Source organism: Xiphias gladius, chromosome 14 (genome assembly GCF_016859285.1).
Source record: "Xiphias gladius isolate SHS-SW01 ecotype Sanya breed wild chromosome 14, ASM1685928v1, whole genome shotgun sequence".
Taxonomy (NCBI): domain Eukaryota; kingdom Metazoa; phylum Chordata; class Actinopteri; order Istiophoriformes; family Xiphiidae; genus Xiphias; species Xiphias gladius.
In genome coordinates, this window is record NC_053413.1 from 23,062,093 (window position 1) to 23,086,939 (window position 24,847).

General features: G+C 42.1%; 2 protein-coding genes across 2 annotated transcripts; both read left to right on the top strand.

The window, feature by feature from the left end:
- The first annotated feature begins 369 nt into the window (after positions 1–369).
- fcer1gl (Fc receptor, IgE, high affinity I, gamma polypeptide like) lies at positions 370–3,805 on the top strand. The gene is made up of 4 exons (XM_040143103.1): positions 370–513; positions 896–934; positions 1,423–1,452; positions 1,700–3,805. The coding sequence occupies exons 1-4, from the start codon at positions 391–393 to the stop codon at positions 1,763–1,765; spliced, it is 258 nt and encodes an 85-aa protein (XP_039999037.1). The 5' UTR covers positions 370–390; the 3' UTR covers positions 1,766–3,805.
- A 24-nt stretch (positions 3,806–3,829) lies between these two features.
- Positions 3,830–24,270, top strand: nectin4b (nectin cell adhesion molecule 4b). Its single transcript, XM_040143099.1, has 11 exons — positions 3,830–4,441; positions 9,534–9,734; positions 10,868–11,035; positions 14,484–14,762; positions 16,942–17,059; positions 19,411–19,562; positions 19,906–20,071; positions 20,307–20,382; positions 20,706–20,765; positions 21,727–21,927; positions 22,906–24,270. Exons 1-11 carry the CDS (start codon positions 4,414–4,416, stop codon positions 23,188–23,190), a joined length of 1,734 nt encoding a protein of 577 aa, XP_039999033.1. The 5' UTR covers positions 3,830–4,413; the 3' UTR covers positions 23,191–24,270.
- The last annotated feature ends 577 nt before the right edge of the window (positions 24,271–24,847 follow it).

The window sequence follows — 24,847 nt, forward strand, 5'->3', positions numbered from 1 at the left end:
TTCAAAACGGACAGAGAGCCACTGACTTCCTGCCTGCTGCTCTCAGAGCTCACTTCAGAGGGGTTTTTCTTTTTTTCTTTGTTTTTTTTTTTTTACGAAATCTCGCTGACAAGGCGACAAAGGAGGAACAAAACAGACCTGCTGTCTCATCTGCAGCCCGACCCCCGGTAAGACGGCGTGAGCTTTGCTCATCGCTACCTTTCTGATGCTCGGTTCCCACCTGAGCTGGTGAGGATTAGTAAACTGTCGTTTCCTCGAGCTCTTTTCTGGAGGATTTTTAGCCAAACCTCCAGCACTGAAAGCTCTTAGTGACGCACTCCGTGGATGAGAGGCTGTCGGACGTCTCGGCATTTTCTGCTGGAGGTTGACGATGGTGAATGAGTGAGGGGGATGATGATGATGTGTTTTTCTGTGTGCAGAGGCCCCCCTGGAGACATGAGCATTTGTTACATCCTGGATGGGATTCTCATCATCTACGGCATCATTCTCACCATCCTGTACTGCCGACTGAGGGTAAGAGAAACGGGAACAACAACACACACACACACACACACACACACACACCAGCATGAATGCTAGAGAGTGTAAAACTGTTCCTTATGGTTTTACGAACATCCACAAAATATTGGACGGTAACAAAAACGCAACTGAATGCAATATATTGAGATTTTAGATAAAATAATGTCTCTGCACTTTGAGCGGCAAAAGTTATGAAAATGTTCCGCCGGGTTATTAAAACACTGATTACTGCGTCGTAGACGATACCTAACTAAGTTGTGCTTTCATGTTTATCGTAGCGGTGTCACTGACAACTTCTCAAAATCTCACACGCCAGAGTGTAAATTGAAGTGCATGATAAATAGTGTGTGAATATTTCTGGCTTCATTTTCGACAGATGTGTCCAGCCAACAAAACGCCTGCCGGTCAACATGAGGTAAAAATCGAAGTTGTTCATCTACATTATTGCGAAACTTAACATATAAGACAGTTGTGATTTAGTGAAATGTGCTTGGGAAAATGTGTTATTTTTTTTTTTTTAATGCTTTGGCTTTATTTTGTGATATCTCACTTCAAAAGCAGCAGCACGGCGTTAAAGCCAACCCCAGTCTTTCACTTCCCGTCAGCTTGACCTGACCACCGACCTACATTATTTATACACTGCACACACTCACAGTTTCCAACATCAGTATATCAGATGCTGCTTCCTGCTAATTGCTTCATGCATGGGAAAAATTGAATTGATCCCTACAAGCTTAGAATAAAATGAAATAATAATCTGCACCCAAATTGCTTTTAAGACTCAGCTCAAAGGAGGAACTAGATATTTCAGATACCTAACAATCACTGCTCTTGTCACATTTCTTAAACAATGTGTCGCTTAAGCGCACGTGACCTTTTCTCTGACCTGTTTCCATCCAACAGAAGCAGCCCACTGATGGAGGCATCTACGCGGTGAGACTTCTCCATTCTAATGCTTGAAAAAAGATATTTAAAAGGGCACATGATGCAAAAGTGACAAGTTTACTGCACAGCCAATGGTAAAGGGCGAAAAAAAAAAAGAAGAACATGGACCCCGTGCAGGAAAAAGCTTACTGCACTGTTTTGTAGAAATGTATTCTTTACTATTTTTACTTTTCACATCAGACGTTTTTACTTGTCAGCGTTTTCATGCGTCCGTCTGTGTGTCTGTGTTCTGCAGGGTCTGTACTCTCCCAGCAACGATACCTACGAGACCATCCGAAGGGACAAAAAGTCTGTCGTGTGATGAGAGCAGACTTGGTGCAGAGAGGAATGCAGGGCACAAAACACACGTTGAGTCTTTTAAACCTTCATATGACAAAAGTTGTTTTGACCCGTGGCGGGCCTGTGCATAGCGTTTTCCATACATGTACAATTTTCTCCCTGTCTTTGTAAAAAAAAAAAAAAAAAAAATGCTACTTTGATTCTGTCACGCACGCACGAAACGTTGAAGCCACTCAAATTAATTTAAAAAACTGTGTCGATCAGTTTTCCACCCCGTGTTCATGTGTTCCTCTTTAAGAATGTATAAATAGAAATGAAGATGACTTTCACTTCACGTGATGTGGAAGATCGTGAAATAGCTCAGCCTCACGAAAAGGGCTTGCAACTGATGACTATTTTTACCAACAATTAATCTGAATACTTTGTTTTTATTATTTCTTGATTCATTCTTTGCTGTGTTAAAAAGGTGAGAAAATGGTGCAAAAAGCCCGTCAGAGTTTCCTAAAGCCCAGGCGACATCTTCAAATGTCTATTCTTCGTAAGACCAGCAGTCCAAAACCCAGAGATCTTCAGTTTACAATGATTTTAAAACAGACAAAATCAGCTGTTTCTCACAACTAATAAGCTAGAACTAGGGGTTTTTTTTGTTTTTTTTGTTTTGTTTTGAATGTGCAGTGGTTTTAGGGGCTTTAAGCAGCCCGTGAGCTTGAGTTAGTAAAACTTGGACTCGGGAAAATACTGGATATATTCAGAGTTTTCACAGAATATAACAGGTTTCCAGCCGATTTGAGTTAATTTGCTTCAATTTTGCTCAAAATTTTGATTGGAAGCATCAAGTTAATTTGATCCTATTACAAGTTGAGTCTCAACTGTTTCACGTCCATTCCCTTAAACTTTTGATTCCCCAACTCAACAGGTAGATTTAACTGTAATGGCTTTGTGTGAACTGCCCAACACTGAGTTACAACAGCGACGTTGTAGAAAATCTACCACCAAAATTAGTTCGACTGTTCCAAATGAACGTTGCAGTTCCGAAGTGCTCGGTCTGGGAGTCCAGACCCGAGACCGAAACAAAACTCCCGTCGCGTCTGGGAAACGATCATGTGGCGGCCGCAGCACCAGAGGGCAACCGCACGCTGCCGCCGCAGAAGCCCGTCTCATTCCACCTGCGTGACAGCTCAGAGGGCCCCCCCCCCCCCCACGTGTTTACGCTGGCGGAGAGCAGTGTTCATGAGCCCCCAGACGCGTCCGTGCGGTGGTGGAACAGGACATTTGTACCGAGCGGGGCGCCACCGGGCGTGTTGCGTTTGCGAACGCTGTAACGTTTCGGAGATACGAGACGCCTCCTGAAATTCATCTGTCACCAATTCATCAAAAAAAAAAATCAAGGTTCTGAATTTAAGAGCTGTGTTTTATTGTAGAAATGACATAACCTGCTGGAAAAGAAATAGATGTTGTAGGGACGGTAATTCTATATTTAATTTATATAATTAATTTAATTCTTTGGATATGTTATCACCAAATGCCTGTCTTATGCTACTTTGAAAAAACAAACAATCAATGAATGGACAATGACCATGAGGGAAGGAAACTGGTTTATTATTACTGAGAGCAAAGAGAAGTTTTTGCTCAAGATACTGTAGATCTAAATAAATAGGAAAACGACCTTTTAATAGTCACACGGGGGTGGGAACATAAAGACTTGTGTCACTTTAAAACGCATTTTATAAAGCCTACGTGTTTATAGCCGATTGAGAGTCAACTTAAAACGCGCTTTTAACCTTAACCTTTCCGCCGAAGCCGATGTTGGAGTTTCTTGTCATAATGTGCATTGTGTAACTATGTAATATCTTCTGTAATTTTATTTTTCTGCTATGTTGTCCGCAGTGTTAGGCACTGCGCTGTGTGTAAAGTGCCACTGTGACTGACCAGTCGTCGTTGCTGTTAACATGTGTAAATACCTATCATTAAATCGGCCTTGTTGAATTGCCGGACGCACCCCGCTCTGTGTCTCTCGTTTCATTTCCTCATATAACCTCACGGGGGCTCAAGTGCTGCGTAGGTGCAGAACGTGTCAAACTCCGCACACGTCCGACTCTATTCCGCGTCGCCTGAACGCAGCATCCCCCGCGTGGGCGTGTCCGGCGGGCGGGGCCGAGGCCGACAGGTGTCGAGGGTCAAACCTGTGATTTAGGTGCTCCTTGCTGTGCCTGACGGGCGGACTGTCTTCTGTTTGGTCAGAAAAGACCTTTATTTGTCTCTGGTGGTCGTTTTATTTTATTTTATTTTATTTTTTTACCTGTTTCCGTTTACTGGCCGAGCCGGGTTGCTCTGCCGGCCGCCCTGCAGCGGGCTCGGAATGAAGTCGACGCCGTTTACAGCCCGCAACCCCGCCACGTCCAGCTCCTGTTAGCGCACGGCGGCGGGGGGCTCCGCGTTTCACGCGCACCGCAGGCTGTGTGAGCCGCGAGAGGAAGCACCTGTTGCGCCTGTCCGCCCGCCCGGGACTCCTAATTGCTTCCGGTCTGACCCGAGTTGCAGATATCGAGGAATGAAAGCTTAATAACACCCTTTGACAGCCGAGGAAGAAGCTGAGTCAGACCAACTTTTCATTTTTATTTTTTATTTTTTTGTATTTTTATTTATTTATTTATTTTTTTGGGACCAAAGATGGAGTTGGCGCTGCTTTTTCTAGCTGGTGAGTTTCTCTGTTACAGTAATTTACATGACAGTTGACACTGGCACTTTTTCATACAACCTTACTGTCTGCACTACCGTTATGAGCCCCCCCTGCTCTTGCAGAAAATAAACCCTTAACTTTGCTGGATGTTACTCAGAGTGGCTCGGATTAAAGGGTGAATTCCAAAACTGTGAAAAATATATGTATTATCTTAACAAAAAAAAAACAAAACCAAAATAAAGACTCTAATATTGCCAGAATTGTGTTGCCGTATGTCTGACACTAAATACTGAGTTAACCTCACTGTGTTTTCCTTTTCCGTAGAGCCACGGCTATTCCCACAATATGTCTGTGACGTTGGAAAGACTAGAGATAATGTTGCTGTAATGACACTATAATATTCCCCTGAGCGCCTGGAGTGAGGCCACAGTCACTCTGGGCTACTTTTAAGAATCTCACAGTGTATATTTGATATTTCTGTAGGCCCTGATATTCCCGTGTGGCCTCTGTACAGACCTGGTGTCCCCTCAGAAATGAAAAGAAAAAAAAAAAAAAAAAATCCTGTAGCTAAAAAAAGACCGCAGCGGTTGTCACTTATCTACAGGGACATGTATTAATGATGTTTCGTTAATACTTTACGGTTTACACTGTGTGGCCAAAAGTATCTGGACGCCCCTATTTCTACCGGGCCATTTGTCAAGGGGCTGGTTTTCACGGTTTGGTTTGGGCCTCTCAGTTGCGGTGAAGTGAAATCTTAATGATTAAAGCATACAATGATATTTTAGACCAGTGTTTCCAAAACCGGGCGGTCGGGACCTCACCGAGGGCTCATGAGATAAATTCAAGGGGGTCAGGAGATGATTAACAAGATCAGAGAGAAAGAAAGATCGATTTTTTTTTTTTTTTCAGATTTGCCTCAAAGATTTGCTTTTTACTTGTGAATTACAAGATATTTTGCCTCTCCCTGGCTCCAAGAAGTATTCAGATAAAACAGTGCAAGAAAGAAGAAACAGCCTTAAATGGGACTGCGGGCCAAAAAAGTGTTGGTAACCATTGTTTAGACAGTAGTGTTGTTTCAACGTGTATCACCACCGTGTGCAAGGCCAGGTCCATAAGGAAACGGTTTTCCCAGTTTGGTGTGAAAGAATTTGACTAACTTGCACAGAGCCCTGACCTAGGCCCCATCGAACACATTTGGGATGAACTGGAGCGCTGACACGCGCCCAACATCAGCGCCGGACCTCACTACCGCTCTTGTGGCGGAGTGGGAGCAAATCCCTGCAGCCAGCTTCCAAAACCCTGTGGAAAGCCTTTTCACCACAAGAGTGGTTTCAGGCTTTCCGAGATGCTCAACAATCGCACACGGGGGATGGAAGGTTGGGGCGTCCATATACTTTCGGCCAAGTATTTTAGTCTGTTTTGTCGCTGCAGACGTGGAGAGAGAAGTGGCAGAACAGAATGTGGCTCAGTCACATTCTTACTTTTAGTGACCGTGAGTCACAACGCCTTGCCCAACCTGCGTCTTCCTGTTTTTGTGACTTATTCTGTTCATTCTGTGAGATGCTTGACCGCTTTATTTCCCTTCCTCAGTGCTGATTACGCTGTGGCAACGTCGCGCTGCTCCAATTAAAAGACCAAGTGCGAGCATTCGACTATTCTTTTTACCTGCAGCCACAGGTGTGATTAAGTTACTGCCATCCTGAATGAACAGGAAAAGCTTGACAAGCAGCTTTTTTTGACGTTCAGGTGAACTCGTGTTTGTCTAACAGTGTGTGGAGTGTGTATTTAACTCGTTCTTTCAATTTGATCTTTATCTCTCTTGACTTACACTCTTACCTCTGTCTTCATTTCTCTTTGCCTTCCTCTAAAGTCAGTCTCACTCTGTGTCTACCTCTGTTTCTTCCCTTTCTCTCCAGTCATCGGCGTGAATGATCAAAGTGCACAAGACTTAACTCTGTCTCCTTTTCTCTGCACTCCACAATTAGGTCACCGACACTGTAGTTCTTTGTAGCCCAAATTTAAACTCTCTGTGTTTGTGAAGAGATCTGTTCCTCTCTGTGTCACCGTTTAGTTGATGTGTCCTTGCACCGACTGTGTGGGATTTTATCTGTGGGAGCCTGTGTCTCACATCAGCTTCTTTGTAATCATTAATAAAGCTCATGAATCAGTAACCAAAGAGAGAAAAAGGAAAGAAAATGTGTTTTCCTCAGAAATCAGAGGGCAAATATTTGGTTTTTCCTGTTTGCGTTGTTGATGAGTTGCTCTCTCACACCCTCGTCACTCACATTTCTGTTAGTGTCCCACGCTTAGATGTAGACTTTTAACCAGGTGTGATAACAGCACAGTCAGTCTTAGTCATTAGTCGGCACTGATGAATAGTCATTTAGATAGCCGTGATAGTAGAACACCTCAGACATATGAGTCTACAAGGCCAGTTGCCCTCTCTTTGTAAAGGAGCTTTAAAAAGCTATTATTTTGGTTGTAATATTCCATATTCTATTAAATACCTTTTTAATTTTTTTTTTTCAGTTTTCTACCAAAAATAGACAAAAATTCAGTGCCGTTGTTCAGAATTTTGTGCCTGTCCGTGTGAAGGAATACGTTAAATTTCTGAGCCCTGTTAGCACTGAGCTCATTAAATACACAATGTTTTGGTTATCAGATTCACAATCTTTACAGCATCTTTACCTTAGTGCCACAGGGTGCAACAACTAATCAGGAGAGAAAACGAATCTCAAACGCTGGAGACAGCTGGTTTGGTTTTGGTTTTACTCCGTCATAAAACAACCTACACATACACACATTTGTCCAAATATTCACCATAAAACAAACAATTAGACAGAGTCAGACAAACATGAAATGCAGAAACACAAAATACAAAATGAAATGCATTTGACAAACAGCATTTGACACATAGTTATGCATAAAATTAAAGCATGACAGAATAAAAAACAATGACAGTTAAAATAAACTTCATTTCACTTCACTTCATAAAATTACTGTCAGTAATTGATTAAAAAAAACATCCTTGACTTAGACAAAAACCATATGCCAATACAACAAGATTCATCAAATACTGATGAAAATGGGAAAAGGTTTTTATTTCAGAAAAGATTTGATGGAGAATGAAAAATAACGTAAGTTCAAACAGGAGATAAGAGAGGCAGATAAGACAATAATCATTTCAAGACTCATCCAAACTAGAAATATCCTCAAAAAAAACAAATCATACACAAACTTTTTATGTTTCAGAAGTCTGCTGATGAAAACAATGAGACAGAATGTGTTCTGTTAAGGAGTCTAATGATACACAAACTATCCAAGCCTCTGAAACAGCACCTAAACCATAATGTTAACACTGAAACCCCTTCAGTGTATCATAGCCGCTCTTTCCCAGCAAACCGGTTGACAAACAGGAAAAAATTTCTGCTTTTAAAGAAGGAATTAACTCGCATAAAAGCACTATTGTTCAAGTTTTTAGCAATGTGGCCTCACGGCATGAAGATCCTGCGTTCAGACCCGCCCCCTGCCTTACTTTGGCATGTTCGTGTTTTCTTCGTGTCTGCATGTCAACAGACAAGCAGGTTTTGCGAACAGTCCAATGCCCGTAGGTGTGACTGCGACTTTGAATGTGTTCGTCTGTCTGTATACAAACCCTGTATGGGGTATACCCTAGTTCTCAGCCAGTACTTTATGGGATAACGCCACAGTTGTCCTAGGAATCACATATGTACATGTGTCTAAAATAACCTGGAAGTAAACAGCATCATACTGTAGCGCTGTAGAGGGGGGAAAAAGAATTAGGGGCTGCAATTAAAAATTATTCTTGCTTTGGCTTCGTCAATTAATCTTTTAGTCTGTGAACTGTCAGAAATATAGTGGGAAGTAGTCATCACAAGTTCTTAGAGCCTGGTGTGATGTCTTCGCATGGCCTCTTTTATCCGACCAGCAGTCCAAAACCAAAAGGTATTCAGTTGGTAATGATATAAAAAAAGAGAAAAAGCAGCAAATCTTCACATTTAAGAAGCTGGAACACGTAAATGTTTGGTGCTTTAAGATGCTCTGGCAGCATGGCTCTGGGCGTGTCAGCGACGGTCAGTCGGTCTGTCCACCATTTGGTCCAAGCTGGAGTATCTCAACTATTATCATTGGATGGATTGCAGTGACGCTCATGGCCCCCTAGAGGACGAACCCCCTGATCCTACTGACTTTTCCCCCTCGCGTCACCCTGAGGTTGACACCGGTGGGTTAGAGGGAAACGTCCCAACAACTGTTAGATGGATTGCCATGGCATTCAGTACAGGCGTTCATCTCCACTTCGGGATGAATGAAGGGGACACGGCGACGTGGTGCCCGGCAGGGTCGGCGACTCATGCGACCTCCGACCACTGACAAGTGTCGCTGATCTCAACAGAGGATAAATACCCGGAACTCCCCACTAGTCAGGCAGAACTGAAGAAGCCTTTCTGGTGAGAGGCGAAAGGTCTCCACGAACCTCAAGCGAGTCCAGTCGCCTTCGCGTAGCACTTAGAGAATACCATGACCTGGATGACTGAGAGTCTTCACAGACTTCGGGATGAACTGTAATAACTTTCGATATCGTCTGACCGTTCATCTAGCGCCATCATCGGGTCAAAATTTTAATTTGTAAAATACAGTTGATGACCTGCAAAACTAATGATACTACCAGGCCCCAGTCACTGCACGTTTGAAGGCCGTACATACTGCATAAGCAGCAGGCTATCCCCTGAACGAGGACTGTGATTTAATACGTTTTTGGATCAGTTTTTCGGTCAATCGTTTGGTCCGTGAAATGTCAAAAATAATGGTGATCACCACAGGCCAAAGCTTTTAACTTTAGATTTTTTTTTCTTACTTGTCGTGCAGCCAAAGAAAACCTACGATATAGTGATTCATAACCAGCAAGTGTTTGGCGTTCTATTTGAAAACTGACTAGAAATTAATTGTCGTCACTCGGTTCTTTTCCTGACAGCAGGCCCTTTCAGTTGTTTCAACGCTACACAGCACGCTTCACATACCTCTGTCACCCACCATTAAATCTCTCAACCTTTTCCCTGACGAGATTCCCTCCCTTTCTGTCCCTCCTCAGCGGTGTGCGTGCAGAGCGACTTTGTGGAGCCTCCTCAACCCGACACCTCCCTGCGCTTCCTGGCCGAGAGCGAGACCAGGCTTCCCTGTCGCTACCAGGCGGAGGAGGGGGAGAAGGTGGTGCAGGTCACCTGGCACAAGGAGCTCGCGGACGGCAGCAAGGACCAGATCATCACGGCCCACTTCAGGGACGGCCACACGGGTAGGTCGCAGGAGCTCCCGTGGAGATAGTCCCAGACTTCTAAGGAAGCGAAGCACGATGGAGGATCTGTAGTGACCGAGACGAGCGAGGGGCTGGATATTTTAGAACTAGTTAACGCGCGCAGGTGTTCATTTTGTGTTCATTTTGTCACAGCTCTTACCATAGTTACGGTCACTGCACCGTGTGGACATGATATGTAGTGCAAGCATTCGTTCCCATGAGCCCCATCACCCTGTCACCCTGTCACAACCTCATGACCAATGAATAATACAGTGTTCTACCACTGAAATACTGCTACATTGACTGATATCTTCTTTAAGTACAAGTACTCCTTTAAATATACTTTAGCAAAAGTAAAAAGTATCTTATTTAACAATGTTTGGTTGATTGCTGTTTATTTTACTGACTTACATTTTACTGCCAATGACCAATAGCAGCTTAAATAGTATTAAAAAATAACAAGTCATACAGCAGCCATTCTGTCTATAATGACAGATCCACTTTGGCTTCTGTTACAGTAAATAGTCTGGAGATAAACCAGAGTGTTTCGTTGATTCCTTTTTACAGATTTGTTTACCTGAAGGTAAATTCACTTAAAGGTATGTGTACTGTGGGTGGGCTGGTTTATCAATGAATGTCTTTCAGACATGGGCCTGGCCTATCTTTATTTCCTTCTTATTTATTATTCAAAACAAATAAAAGACGTATCTTCCTTGACAACAACCTTAACCATTTCTCTTGGATTGCAGTATAGATTCTCAAGGCGAAAAAGAAGGAAAGATATAAATAAATGAGAGAAAATAAGACAAAACGATTGTTATTGCCGTCTGAGTAAATTGGCTGCAGCAGATATTGAGTGCTTTAACTACGGTGAGGTTTGAAGTGAGATCATACCAGGAGACTGCATTGTGCATCTGGATTATTTGTCTGCAGGGTGGGGTTTTGACATCATGGGGATAAATGCGGGTTTATTTTGCCAATGTGTAATGATTTATTTTCCTTTCTCACAGTTAATGCTTTTAACCTAAATGAAAAGAAATCGTCAGAGTATACATTTTTTTTTTTGTCTGTTTGAGCTTTGTAAAGGATGAGGGACATATATCTGGCCTGAAGTCTTTGTTTTCTGCTCTCAGAGTTTGGGCGCTACTCTGGTCGGGTGAGGTTCGAGAGCAGCAGCCCCACGGAGAACTCAGCTCTGCTCATCCCCAGCACAGAGGAGTCGGACGAGGGCAGCTACACCTGCCACATCTCCACCTTCCCGAATGGAAACTTTGAGAGGCACATCAAACTCACCGTCTGGAGTAAGACTCATCATCCTTCTCTCTCTCTCTTCTCTCTTCTCTTCCACACCTTCCTAATCCTATCAGAGCTGCTGTAATGATATTTAAACCACTATCATCTTCATAGGAGAAGTAGAGCCGCCAACCTGGGGAATTCAGCAAGTTTGCCAACGTGGCCACTAACATCATAGTGGGTTGAAAAGAAAAAAGAGAATATATTTTGCAACAGTTTATTTTCATTACTTATTATTTTTTTTGAGTAACTGCTCAATGCCAAGAGAAAAATACAAACAAAAAAAAAAGCAAGTTTGATATGGCACCAAAAAAGCAAAAATACTGTTTGCCCCACAATCTGTCTTTACCAAAAATAAATGATTTTCTTTACTGCAGAAGGCAGGTTTTTGATACAGCAGTTAGATAGTAGCTCCGCTGTCAAAACAATGGCAAGCTGATTAAGTGCCCAGGCAAAGTGCAGAGGGTGTTTTTAATATAAAAGATACACGGGTTTGAAATAGCAGGTCTGAATGAATTTTATTTATATATATCAGTATCGCAGATTTTCCTCAAAGGGCTTTACAGCATCTATCCTAAGTCTCCTCGATTCATATAAAGAAAAACCCCTTAACAGGGAAAAAATGGACAAACCTCAGGAGGAGCAATAGAGGAGGACTGCAATAGATGTTGTATATACAGAGTAAGCAGAAATAACAGTAAAATTACAATATGGAGAGACAGAATGACAATATTAGGTAAATAAAGTGCAAAGATGTGAAGAATATGGTTTACAGACGATATCAAGCAACTTCCAGTGCCGACAAGCACTAATGGGATCTGGAATTTCCAGGTAGTCTTCACCCTGGAGAAGGTATCCAGAAACTAATGTGTCTTAAGGTGTCAAGAAAACACTTCGATCCAGATTCAAACTCAAAATATGAAGTTAGTTGGAAACGACTACCATTAAAGGTACCTGGTGGAATTTTTGGCCACTGGTAACGCTGTGGAGCAATGTTTTTATGAGTGGGTCCACGTTTTGTTTGTCATGCATACGCACACGGGTAACGCAGTGCATATTACTGCCAGTGATTTCATATGCAGTTTGGGGTAGTATGCTAATAAATGCAGCAGTGAGCCAGAAAGGGCAGAAGACAGCTAGCAAGTAAACAGGGATGTAAAAAAAAATAAAATCATGCAGGTTCCAAACTTGCAAACTGGGTTTACAGGTATTTTACGAGGAAAGAAGTAGATTCAACGCCTTTCTTAGATCTCAAGGATGAACACAATTTGTTTTGGTAGGAACTGAATGTAAACAGAAAACCCCACAGAGCAGACCTGAAAGGATTACAGTGTGAAACGATTTTCAGTGGAAGCAGCCATAGGAATGCAGCTTTTGAATGGACCCTCCCAGAAGTAAAACCTGTAGTGATGATATCTGCTCTCTATGACTTTCTCATTTAGCTTCCAGCCATCGGCAATGACGACTGTCATTAGCTTGTCCCAACACGCCACATATCAGACAAACCAACAGAAATATACAGACTGGTAACTGACAACCCCCAGCAATAAAATCCCTCGACTCTTTAAACGACAAACATTGAATCACCGGATGTTTCATAGGCAATAATTGGCCATTTTGGACCATTTTGTGAGCAACCGTGATCTGTTTTTATGTTGCTCGCTGCGTGAGTCAGCAGGGCGCAGGGAAAGGAGTCGGTCACCTCGCTGAGAAGCAGGAGGTGTGCAGCCTGTCGCTGGCTCAGTCACCACTGTGCCACCTCATCCAGCGATAGATAGTGAATTAACAGACATTTGTTTAAATGAGAATCTTAGACGTTGCCACTTTAAAATCACATTTAGTTTTATTGGTAGATCATGTTGTCTTAGTACACTGTCCTTTACTACCTTATCTTTTCATTGATGGTGCCTTTTTGAGACTATGATAACTGCAAATCAAACTACAGGTAAAATTATTTTAATAATTGAAAGTGACCCAGGTGGATGCGCTTCTCTCACAAGGATTATGGACAGTTAGAGGACACTTTTTAGAGAGATTTTGGCGAGTAAATCAAACTTAAGCTGATTTTGGAACGTGAGGGGAACGCCTTATCTGGTTTAAGATTTTTCTTCACATTCTTCTGCACAGAGGAGTGAAAACTCACTCATGCCCAGAGAGGAGATTTGGTATCCAAACTCCTCTTTCGGCCACTTCATAGATTTCTTTGCGATTTGTATGGACGGGGGCTTATTCGCTGAGCCGCTGTGGGCTGCAGGAGAGCCCTTCCCAGAGATCGCCTGTCAATGAAACCCTACCGGGCGGTAAAGTGATGTCATGTTTTTTTGGGGTTTCTGTTTTTAAAGTTTAAGTTTCCGAAGGTGGTGCCCTTTCCTTTGTCTCTTAATCCATAATAGCTATTGTTGCTAATCACAACTACCTGTTTTGTCTTCCGTGTTAATAATGCAAACACCACTGGAAAGACTTAGCAAGCACTGAGTGTTGACAACAGTAGAGGTTGCCATGACCGCGGTGTGAACCACAATGGTGTCAAACCTGTTGGTGACAGAGAAAAAAACAAAACCAGATATGTATTTATTGGAAACTATCACAGTTGACATTTGCACAAATGGTTTTGCAAAACAATCGTTGCACTATTATGATGATGTGAGAAATGCAATATATCCCTTAATATCCCTTTTAGAAGTTGTCAGTTTAACTGTTTCCATCAGTTATCTGGGCATTCAGGGTTAGATCCTGGCGGTGCCAAGTTTTCTCTATGTCCTTTCTGTGTGTTTCAGGATGTTTTAGGTCTTTCAAATCTTTTTTTTTCGTAACCATATTCTTACCTGATACTTTGACATGCTCTGACATACATTCACTACTCAATCATACGAAAACATTTTGTGAAATCCTGGTTTTAATGGTTCTAGTTAGTCACTTTAGATAATTCTAGCTAAAGACAAATTAGCTTTGAGCAAGCTTTTCAAAGTAGAAATTTAATCCAGGGTAGTTAGAGCATAGATATTTTAGGGAATGCGCATTACATAAGTGTTCAGATCATAATTTTTAATAGTTTGTCAGAAATGAGAAACCTCCGTAAGATTGGGACAATGCACAATATGAAAATGTAAGACAATACACAATGATACAAAACTGTTATATCACAACATTAAAAAAAAATCTTCAATTTAAAAAGAGGAGAAAAAATATAGTAGAAAATAATAACACAATAGACATTTTGTTATCACTTTCATTTTTAGTAGGTAACGCAAAAACACACATTTTGTTTTAGTGACTCAAATAGAGCATCATGCAGTATATTGATGGTTTAGAGATGTTCTATACTAATAAATCCAAAATGGGTACAGAATCAGAAACAAGACATTTTGATCCATAGGAGAAAGAACAAGCTGTAAGTCTCCAATGCTTCAAAGCACCTAAAATCCTGAACTCACCCGGTTCCCTCTTGTCCGTTAGTTTTGCCCATCTCCTCCCTGGAGCCTGTGACCCTGGTGGAGGGCCAGTCGTTCCGTGTGGCCGCCGCCTGCCGAGCTGTGGGTCGCCCGCTTCCCCGTCTCTCCTGGGACACCGACCTGCCAGGCCAGTCCCAGAACCGCACCAGCGAGGGTGGGTCCGTGTCCAGCCACTACTCCCTTCACCCCTTGCGTAGCATGAACGGGAAAAAGCTGGACTGTCTGGTGTGGCATCCTGGCCTGGAGGGGCCGCGCAGGATCTCAAACCGCCTGGTGGTTCACTGTGAGTACAGCTGCCGATGATGATGATTCTGTTGGACTGGTTTAAGGCCAAAGAGAGACCAACAATGAAGATGTAGTAAACCAAATTAGAGTTTTAGTTATAAATGTATGTTTTCTCGGAGGAGGTGGTGCATAAATAATGTTGCCGGTTAGAAAGAACTGGCGTTTTTAACAGCAGACACGTGTCCTAATTCCAGGCTAAGTCATTGTATACAGTATGTACTATACTAAAGTCACAGTATACTGCTTTGTAGGTTAAATACAAGAAAACGATATACTCTTACATTTTGTACTAACATAGCAAATACGCAGTACACCTGCATCAATCAAACTGTGACTTTGGAATGTCGCCGTCAATTAAACTTGACAGAAGAGAAAGCAAAATGTTTTTCTAAAATTGAATTACTTCCTTGAGCTGTCTCACCACCGTCTGCAGTTTCAGATGTATTGTTTGAAGCTGGGACTAGCTTGTGTCCATCAGTGCAGCCTAATCCATCTTTTTATAGTATGCATACTGTCAAATATGTAGACAAACTATATGCTCAACTCCTGTGTGGAGCTGGGACATTACTTAATAAAATAGCCAATTTTGAGATACCATTCAAATTCCCTCCATGTTTGGCTTTTTAGTACTCTATGTCCGGTTTTGAATGTTTCCTCTTGTCATCTGAAATTCTAATATTAAATCCCAGTTACCTTTTAATTTGCAGCTGGGACATCATTTGACTCTCAGAGCAGGAAAAGCACAAGTACAACTAATAGCAGTAATGACTGGGTTTCATTTAGGCGTGTCGGCGAGGTATTCATGCCAGTGAGCTGACATGTACATTGGTCGTGCCCTGAACAGAAAAACACCTAAATGGAGTGAAAGTATCATTAATATTATTAGCTACATCTGTGCTTTGTCTGCGGGGATGGCAAAATGTCTGCAGTTTAAAAGAAAAAAGAAATAAAAAAGGGCCTTTTCAGCTCAAAATGTGGAAAAGCACAAAGGACAATAATGTTTTCAGTCAGAATTTTTGTCACTTTTCCATTGTGAACACACTTCGTACTCAAAACCAGCTTAAAATCAGTATTAAGTGAGGAAGTAGGACACAGTATACTGTATGTCCAGTTCAGCCTTCTCCACTGGGCCGACTTTTTAGCTCTTCCCACTGATAGTAAATTCAACCAATGAGATGTGTTTTCTCTCCAGATATCCTGCGAGTGATGTTTGTACAGCTCAACCTCCTGTCCGCGAAAATAAATGGGTGACAGCAGACTAAACATTAGACAATATTGGCAGGTTGGATCCCTTGCTAAGAAGGTGTTTGAGTAATACACCTTCCTCTTGTATAAGTGCTGGTGCAGTCGGGGTGAAGTCACATTCAAGTTTGACAGTTTTAACAGTTGCTCTTTGTCCTATATACTGGACAGTTCACAGAGGTCTAGAAGTGTGGACTTGTGTCCCATGACTTGGAGTTGAGCCACGAATTTGGTGACTTTAGACTTACTTTGACTTCCAACTTAACTTTTCAATGACTCCTGATTTCAAGCTTTTTAACTCGGAATTGTCTGATATCCCAAGTTCCAAGATTAAAATTTACGTTATTAAAATGTGTCCAGCAAATTAACTTTTCATTATCCTGACTACTAATATACTTGGAGTCAGTCAGATAGCAGCCGGTCACATTTTGCAAGCAGGAGGGAAAGTTGCATTTGTCAGTGGAAACCAGCAGATTGACATCATGATACCTCAGATTGTCACATTCAGAATTAAAGACTGTTGTCATCAGCAAGATGCGTTCAGCTCAGGAATGACACGTAGTTGCGACCATGTCACTGCAATGACATACTGTACCAAAAGCACACCTGATAAGTTTTGCGTTTCAATGTTCAGAGTTTATGCGGAAGTAATAAATACACATTTAAAAAGGCACAAATTATTCCTGCAAGTTTTATATACTGACTGATACTGTTGTTAAAACGATATTAAATTTGGTGCATAAAAACTTGTTTAGGACTCGAAACACAAACAAAAGGAAGTGGTCTTGGGACTTCTTAGCCACGATATGAGACTTTGTGACTTGCAGAACAAAGACTTTGACCCGGTCATACGAGGTTTTCTCTTTGCTCCACCATGCAGTATATGGGTGAAGATTTTGTGCTGCTGCATGCTTATGTCCGTGTTTCTGTGTCAGACCCCCCAGACGCCACCATCTCCACTGCTTCAGGAGACCCGTACGTGGGTTTGGAGAAAGCTGAGCTGGTGTGCGAGAGCGGAGGATACCCCAAACCTCAGAACATCACCTGGACATGGTACCGTCATCAGCCTGTCTGCTGCTCATACAATACATACAGTTGTCCATGGCTTAACTCTGTCTGGCTGCCAGCAAGACTGCGACAATTACATGTTTATTCACCCCCACTGTAACACTATCGTTGCTGTTAAATTGCTCTTTACATGGCACTGGAATGTGACTGAAAAAAAACACAGAGGCCAGCGTTAACAGGCATACGCGAGGACTGCACACCTGTGAACAACAAAGACGTGTGCTCGAATCGAAAGGAGGGCGCCTTTCTCTTGGCTCAGTTCACCGCGGAATAAAAGCTACGGTTTCATGTTGCGCAATTTATAAAAAGGGGGAAGGAGATATTTTCACACGAGGGAGGGAGTGAGCTACACGAGGAAGAGCAGGAGACACATGCTAAGCGCTTAATCATAGTGCCATGCTTTAAATATCACTGTAATGCCTGGTAAAACACAGGGTCTGTACTTTAATTAGAGACACTGCACCAGCCATTACAGCTACCACTGTACACACAATGATCGAATGTTGTGTGCTGAGTGAAGAATATTTCAGCCATGGGACAGTCTTGAAATATTAAGATTATTCTGGATTATACCTTTTCAGCCCCACAGACCTTTCGGCGCATCCATAGATAGAAACCCATTGTTCAGACTCAGAGAGGCTTGTTGTAAATTTTAGTGGTTCAGCATTTTGGGGCATGCGCATGATCGCTTTCTTGCTGAGACTTAGATGAGACGCCACTCTCAAGTCTGTACCATTTATATATTGCGCATGAAAAAAAAAAACCAAAAAAAACCCCACCTACTTGCACCTCTGAATCTAACAAAATAACACAGTACATCTCTTTTGTTAAATCTGCGTATAAACTGAAGTGTAGAAAATGTATCGATCCTCTCATCCAACTCTTGGCGAGTCAGCAACGAGGGCTTTTCCCCAAAATGTCAGTCTGTTCCTTTTGAGATCCCAAAGTTGTAAACAGACAGCAAATATGCCATAGTGTTACAAGGACACCGTGTTTAAAATGATGCACACGTGTCATCTGAATTTTTCTTTTACTATTATAGAATAGCCCTAAAAAATAGTGTGTGGTACATATTCTAAACAGAAGGTCTACATACATAGCTACCCCCACAGCTTTCTATTCTTGTTATTATAATAATTAACACAGACTTGTGCCCCCAAGGTCGAGAGTGAAGCTCCATGGTCAATTAAAATAGAGTGTTTTGGATGTTAGTATGTTAATATAAGTTTGAATCTCAATTCTCTTGAGTTTTACTGAGCAAAACTGAACTGAAAAGCACTGGAACAGAACAGCCAATGTGTTGTCACACATTGCAAAAGAAATATTTTACTCAACTTTAAACCTACTCACGGGGAAATTTAAAGGGAAGATTGCAAACATTAAAGCAATAGTTTGACATTTAGAGAAATGCACTTATTTGCTTACTTGCCAAGAGTTAGATGAGAAGATGGACACCACTCTCATATCTGTCCATCCAATATGAAGCTACAGCCGGCACCTCTAAAGCTCATTAAAATGCCAAATTAGGTTGTTTCTTTATTCTGTCCAAAACCAAAGTGTTTTTGGAAAAACAACAGGTTGCAGTTTAGTTTTACACTCCTTTTTATTTCAGCAGGAAAGTGAACAGATTGCAGTCTTTTTGGCTGCTAAAGTAGGATCACTCACTTTATCTGTGTCGGATGCAATCTCCCCCTGCGACCCTTGTATAAAAGGTTGGTTAGAGAAGCTAGGTGGGGTTTTGAGAAAAAGAAATCTGAGCTGGCTCCAGTTCCAGGGGTAGAGCAGCAGCTAAATAGGTGCTGCAGCACAGTGAAACCAGGGGCAACATGACCCCTCTCAGTGGACCTGATCAGAAACTGGCTCCCCATTATGTGGCCTGTGATGTCTTCAGCTGCACAGTGCGGGACTCCGTAGCTGGACTTGCTTAAATCCTCCAAAACAAGTATTTATTTGGTCTGTTCAGATCAATGGGCGCCAGTTGTAAGCCCAGCAGGTTTTGGTTCAGGTGCATGCAAATTGGTGGTTACACTGTGCGGCCACCCTGATCCTGTGTAGTAGTTATTCATCTGAATCACTTCCGTAATGCAAACCAGTTGTTGCGTTAGGTGCTCATTGCTTAAGAGCAGATGTCATTAGATATTTGTGTGTGTGTCCTGCCCTCAGCATGAATACTTTCCACTGGAATGCAGGTTGAACTTTATTCATTTGATTTCCCCAGTGATCATAATGAGTCACAGCTATTGTTTTCAAGAAGGGAGTCACAGGTTTCTGTGTGGTTTATCTCTGGGACACATCTCCGCAAAGTGATTGTGACACTTTCCTCTGGTTATCCGCAGGAGAGGAGGAGCTCTGCCAGACGGGGTGTCTGTGGTTGGAGGAAGACTTGCTTTCGGGCGGGCACTCCGCATGAATGACAGTGGGGTCTATGAGTGTGTGGTCAGGAACAATGTGGGAGTAGGAAAAACAGAGTACACACTGACATTAAGAGGTAAGGGAAAAGGTCCTCAGGCCTCTTTTTTTTTTTCTTTTTTTTTTTTGGTATCTTAGAAGGAGGAAATGACAAGATGGATACTTGGAGTCATGTTCTAAACTAGTTTTCTAAAAGTTTTAAACTAAAACAAAATACTGAGCATATTCTTGTTTTCATTCGAAGTAATTGTGCAAATTTGCTGCCCCCTTGTGATGGATGGAGGGCAACTCAATCAGGATCAAAATTGCTGCATGAAAGATGTCACTGTAGCTTTGTTGGTGGGTGAATGAATGAATGTGTGTGTGTGTGTGTGTGCGTGAGAGATGCATCGACATTTACGTCGTCCTCATCTCTCTTTCAGAGCGATCCCAACGCAAGGGCGACTCTTCCGAAGATAACCTGCTGCTGATCATCATCGGCGTGTCGGCCGGAGCTTTGGTCATGGTCCTGGTCATCGTCGTCCTGCTAGTCAACCGCTACCATCGGCACAGAAACAAAAAGCTTGAGATGGAGCTCAGCGAAAAAACGTGAGCGGACCCACGTTTCCCCTTTGACAAAGCCATGAAGTTGAAAACTGGAAAAAGGGACTTTTTATTAATAGCTTTAACTGTGATGAGAGCTCAGCTGTTAATGTTTTTGCATAAACCGCTATTTATACCGTTTGTGCACGATGACCTATTTTCCGAAATTACATTTCCAGACTCACTATTGTTCCGTAAATCCTCCAAATGTGCTGTCTTTTTTTTTTTTTTTTTTTCCCAGGGAGGAAATTAACAGCTTCTCCAGACAAGCCTCCTTCAGGAGACTGAACTCTGTTAGCACAGACCCCAGAGTGCAGGTTAAAAAAAAAACACACACACACACACACACACACACACACACACACACTCCTTGCTGAGAACAATAACCTGCAGGGTGGAGAGAAACCAGGTCGACACACTGGCCCGCGGCAAGGTGTAGCCGGGGCGGAGCCGCTGGCAAGACAGCAGCCATATCTGCTGTGGAGGCCGATGATTACAGGCTGCTGCAGCCTCAAACAAATAGCATGCAGTGTTCATAAACACATACTGTATCATTAATATCTCATTCTGGGTGATTATTTTTTCTTGTCTTTTGTGTTCGTGTTGACTAACGTTCTCTCACTTTCTCTGTTCTCTCCAGGCTGAAGATTACGCCCTGCTCAGAGTAGACAGCAGAATGAAAAACAGCCAAATGTCTCTGGTGAGTTTCTCACTGGAAATACTTTTTTTTTTAGTCTTCGACCAGTGAGCCAACTTGGCCGTCCTTTTTAAACTTTCATAGCTCCATAAAAAAGAAACCTCCACAATACCTTTCTTGTCATATTCATATTTTACGTTTACTGATACCTGAGGGCAACATTGGATGGGATCAGGCGATATGACGATAGTTACAAGGTGATTTAAATTTGTCAACCTTAAGAGATTTCTGTTTATACCAGGTTATCTACCCCTTTAATATCTCTAGGTGTATTAGACTAATGTGTCTAAGTACCTGGATTTGTCAGGTATTTATTTCCTGCATTAGTCAAAAACAGACATTTCCTTCTGGTTATTTAATCCATAAACAGTTTAATTGATTTTTCAGGAAATGTACTACATCTTGATATATAGATATCAAAATAATAATATAAAATATAAAAGATGTACATATGACATATTAATAAATCAAATATATATGCTATATCGTCCACTCCTAATGACCATAAAACTAAAACTCGGAGGCTCATCCCCGAACATTTCTAAAAAAAAATTAATCGACAAATATTTTAATCCTCGTTCAATCATTATTTATGAATTTATGAAGCAAAAACTCTTAACTGGTCACTACTTCTACTTTTCTCTTTGTACATTGAATGTTTTAGGGCAATTGAATATTTGGATGCAGTCTGGGTTTAAATGGAGAAAGTAAGTCCCATGAAAGTCTTAATTCTTCTTCAGAGGCTTTTCCAACTAGACAGTAATAAATATGCAGTATGGAGGAGATACTGGATGTTTCCCATTCTAAAGGAAAATGGTAAAATTTGAAGACACTGGTACCAACAAGTGGTGTCAGTCTGTTGATGAAGAAAAATAAATTGCATTTGCATAACAATTGTCCTTTTAAGACAACAAACAGTTGTTATCTGTGTTGTAACCGTTTGTGGCCAACTCCCCACCCGCAGGAGGGACCCGTTTACAAAGACAGCCAGTCCAGTCTGGGCGGGAAGTGGGGTCCTCCGGGAGGGGTGGAGTTGGACGAACTGGGACGTCCGGTCGTCTGGGATGATGGCAGGGAGAGCCTGAGAGGAGCAGAGATGGACGGAGAGAAGGAGGAGCGCAGGAGGAGGGTGGAGTCGTACCTGAAGAGCAGCAACATGTCGCTGGTATGTTTCAGCCTCTGAGATATTCAGGTTGAAATGTATTTGGTTTCATTCGTAATGTTTATTAAATTATTCATTATTAAATTTACTGAGGAACCTGATCCTTCACTGTCAGACAGTGTCACGGAGACAGAGCAAAGGACTACACACAAAAACTGGAAACACACACGACGCTGTAGCTACAGACGTCGTCTTCATTCTATCAGCCACTTTATAATTGTTTCTTATAACAAATGATTTTTCTGGGCAGCTCTGTTCCTTTCAAATGACTAGCTTTTATTTCATGTATGTACAACTGGGAAAAGGTGTACTAGGAAGGCCGGTAAACGTACAGACTGGCACATTTTTTTTGCAAGTCTATATTTTGTTACAGTTTTGGAGCAACTCCGGGGGAATGCATTACAATCTGATGTGGTCCTGTGTGACTGCCCTCAGCGCTCATTCAGTTAAGCCAGTCTTTATAAAGGAAATCTTTACTCTACAGGACAGCATTCAGCACTGGCAAAATCCAGGAAAAGTTTATATTTCCTTTTTTTGTTTTGTTTTGTTTAAGTGGAACTAGTGGTGTAGTACTGACCAACCTGTTGCAAAGCTTTGGTACTTGGTGCTCCTGCTCTAGCGGAGAATAAATACCACTGTGTGTCCTTTTTGAGTAATTCTCACCAGTAATTCTCTTGTGGTGTGACACGATGTATTGATTGCTGTGTAGAACAGTACCGCGTTGTTATTCAGGCCTATTCCAGTTTTTAGCCATCAAACAGAAGAAGTATCTTCTAGGTTGTTGCAAAATGTCAGAGTTGGGAGATGGATTGTTCATCAAAAACATTTTTCAGTCCAAATAAGGATTTCTGCATCTTGACCCTGTTTAATCTGTAAAAAATTATTAGACGTCATTATTAGACGCCTTTATCTACATCCAGCACTATTTTTGACGGTTTGAGTTTTATTCAGAAAAGTCTGACTCCTCGTTATGTCGCTCAGGACTCAGGTCTTCCTTCGTCCCTGGTTCCCCTGAAGGCCCAGCAGGACGACGGCGTCGCGCCCAGAGAGCCAGACCTCGGCCACCTCAGGGAGGGAGTCTCTCCAAATAAAGGGGACTGGGCTCCCACCCGGTCGGTAGAGGAGGGACACGAGGATGAGGACGGAAGCAGTTCCTACCAGATCTCAGAGGCGCTCACCAATCACTTCTACTACAGTAATGGGGTCCTCAGACCCAGGCCGCACTCCAACGCCATTCTGCTGCACCCCAGAACACAGATAATCTAGGCCGCAGACTCTCATCCACTACATGTGAGGAGAGAAAGTCTGTCTGCATTCCTGCATTGACAATGATCTTATTCTTTGTAACTGGGTGTTTGTTTTGTACACATTGACTGCAATGGGTAATTTGCCTCAGGCACTACCCAAATGCTGATCATTTCTTGCCTCTGGGTGGTGAGATTCTGATCCTTTATTTCCTTTACTGTTTTTTCTGCCATTTTATGCCTCTGTTAGATATCAGTGGAGACATGACAGGAAATGAGGGGAGAGAGAGCGAAAGAAATGGTGAATGACACACAGTAAAGGTCCCCAGCCAGCCAGCCTCATTATTTTTGAAGAAATGGAGAATCAAGTGGCCAGCGACTTTTACCTTTCACTCACCACAATGGCATGTAAATGAAAACTCTCCCCCTCCTTGGAAAAATGCAAGGAGTCAAGGTTCCCATTACACAGTGTATCTGTACATCCACGGCTTCTGCGGAATTACAGTTGAATTAAGTGTTTCATATCAACAAATGCAGAGTGAACTTAGGGTGCCTTGTTTACATCAAAAACATTCAGGGAGGACAATATGGACAAAGACACAATTTCAAAGCTATAAGTCCTGGCCAAGTTAAAGTGAACTGTACTAAGAACCTTCATATTTTCAGGTTGGATGCACCTGTAGATGAGAAGCTAACCTGTGTGTGTATTTTTTATATATAACGTATATACACGAGATACAGAGCTACTGTATGCTCGTGATGATGTTAGTTACGTGCAACTACAAAAAGATCAAAAGCTGTTACCCTGTGGACCTGAACATAGACATGAAAAAAAATAAATAACTGGTAGATGTTCATGGATAAAGCATCTGAAAATAACTTCCATGGCCAGTTTTAAACCATATCTACATTATACGTTAAACTGTCCGTGCAATGAAGAAACTGGATGAAACATGCAGGAGAACTTTAAAACACCCTTCTGTGTTACCGGACAGTCAGTTGTCTGCTTACGTTGTCTTGACCCAGAAACAAATTGTTTTATATCATCCAGTGTTTTTTATGAAATTGCAAAAAAAAAAACAAAAAAAAAAAAAACACCCTGACATGTAAATGTTGTAATTTTATTCATTAAAGTACAGCATATGCAATTTTAAAAACAAAGTCACTGTTCTTTATTGAAACCTGGGACAATTAAGCCTGTTCGACATAGTGTGAGGATTAAGGGCATCACAAGACTGATCGCAGCTGCTGCATTAGACTGCAGTGATTTCCTGGTTTCTCCTCGTTCTACCCTTCACATCCCCATTGGCTCAGTAAAAGCTGTAATAACTGAGATTGTGGATACACGTAGAAAAAGAGCGGATTTTCACAGGGTGGCTTGTCTCACTCTGTGATGGGGTGATGAGTTCATTAATCCCAAAGAACCTCTGCATTAAATGACCATTTTGACAGTTTGGTAAATCCGTTAATTTGCTTTCTTGCCGAGGGTTGAGAAGTTCACTACCACTCACATGCCTGGATGCTAAAAACAGGGCTAGTGAGCTTTAGAAAGTGCAGGTATGGGGATTTTGCTACTGTTGGACAGAGCCGGGCTAGCTGTTTTCCCCCGGCTTCTAGCCTTTATGCTAAGCTAAGCCAACCAGCTGCTGGCTGTCGCTTCATATTTACTGTACAGGGGA

Coding starts and splice junctions, on each gene's coding strand:
- fcer1gl (XM_040143103.1), top strand. CDS start 391: ATGATGATGATGTGTTTTTCTGTGTGCAGAGGCCCCCCTGGAGACATG. Junction 935..1,422: donor CGCCTGCCGGTCAACATGAG/GTAAAAATCGAA, acceptor TCCATCCAACAG/AAGCAGCCCACTGATGGAGG. Junction 1,453..1,699: donor CTGATGGAGGCATCTACGCG/GTGAGACTTCTC, acceptor TGTGTTCTGCAG/GGTCTGTACTCTCCCAGCAA.
- nectin4b (XM_040143099.1), top strand. CDS start 4,414: ATGGAGTTGGCGCTGCTTTTTCTAGCTG. Junction 20,072..20,306: donor ATGGAGCTCAGCGAAAAAAC/GTGAGCGGACCC, acceptor TTTTTTTCCCAG/GGAGGAAATTAACAGCTTCT. Junction 20,383..20,705: donor GCACAGACCCCAGAGTGCAG/GTTAAAAAAAAA, acceptor TGTTCTCTCCAG/GCTGAAGATTACGCCCTGCT.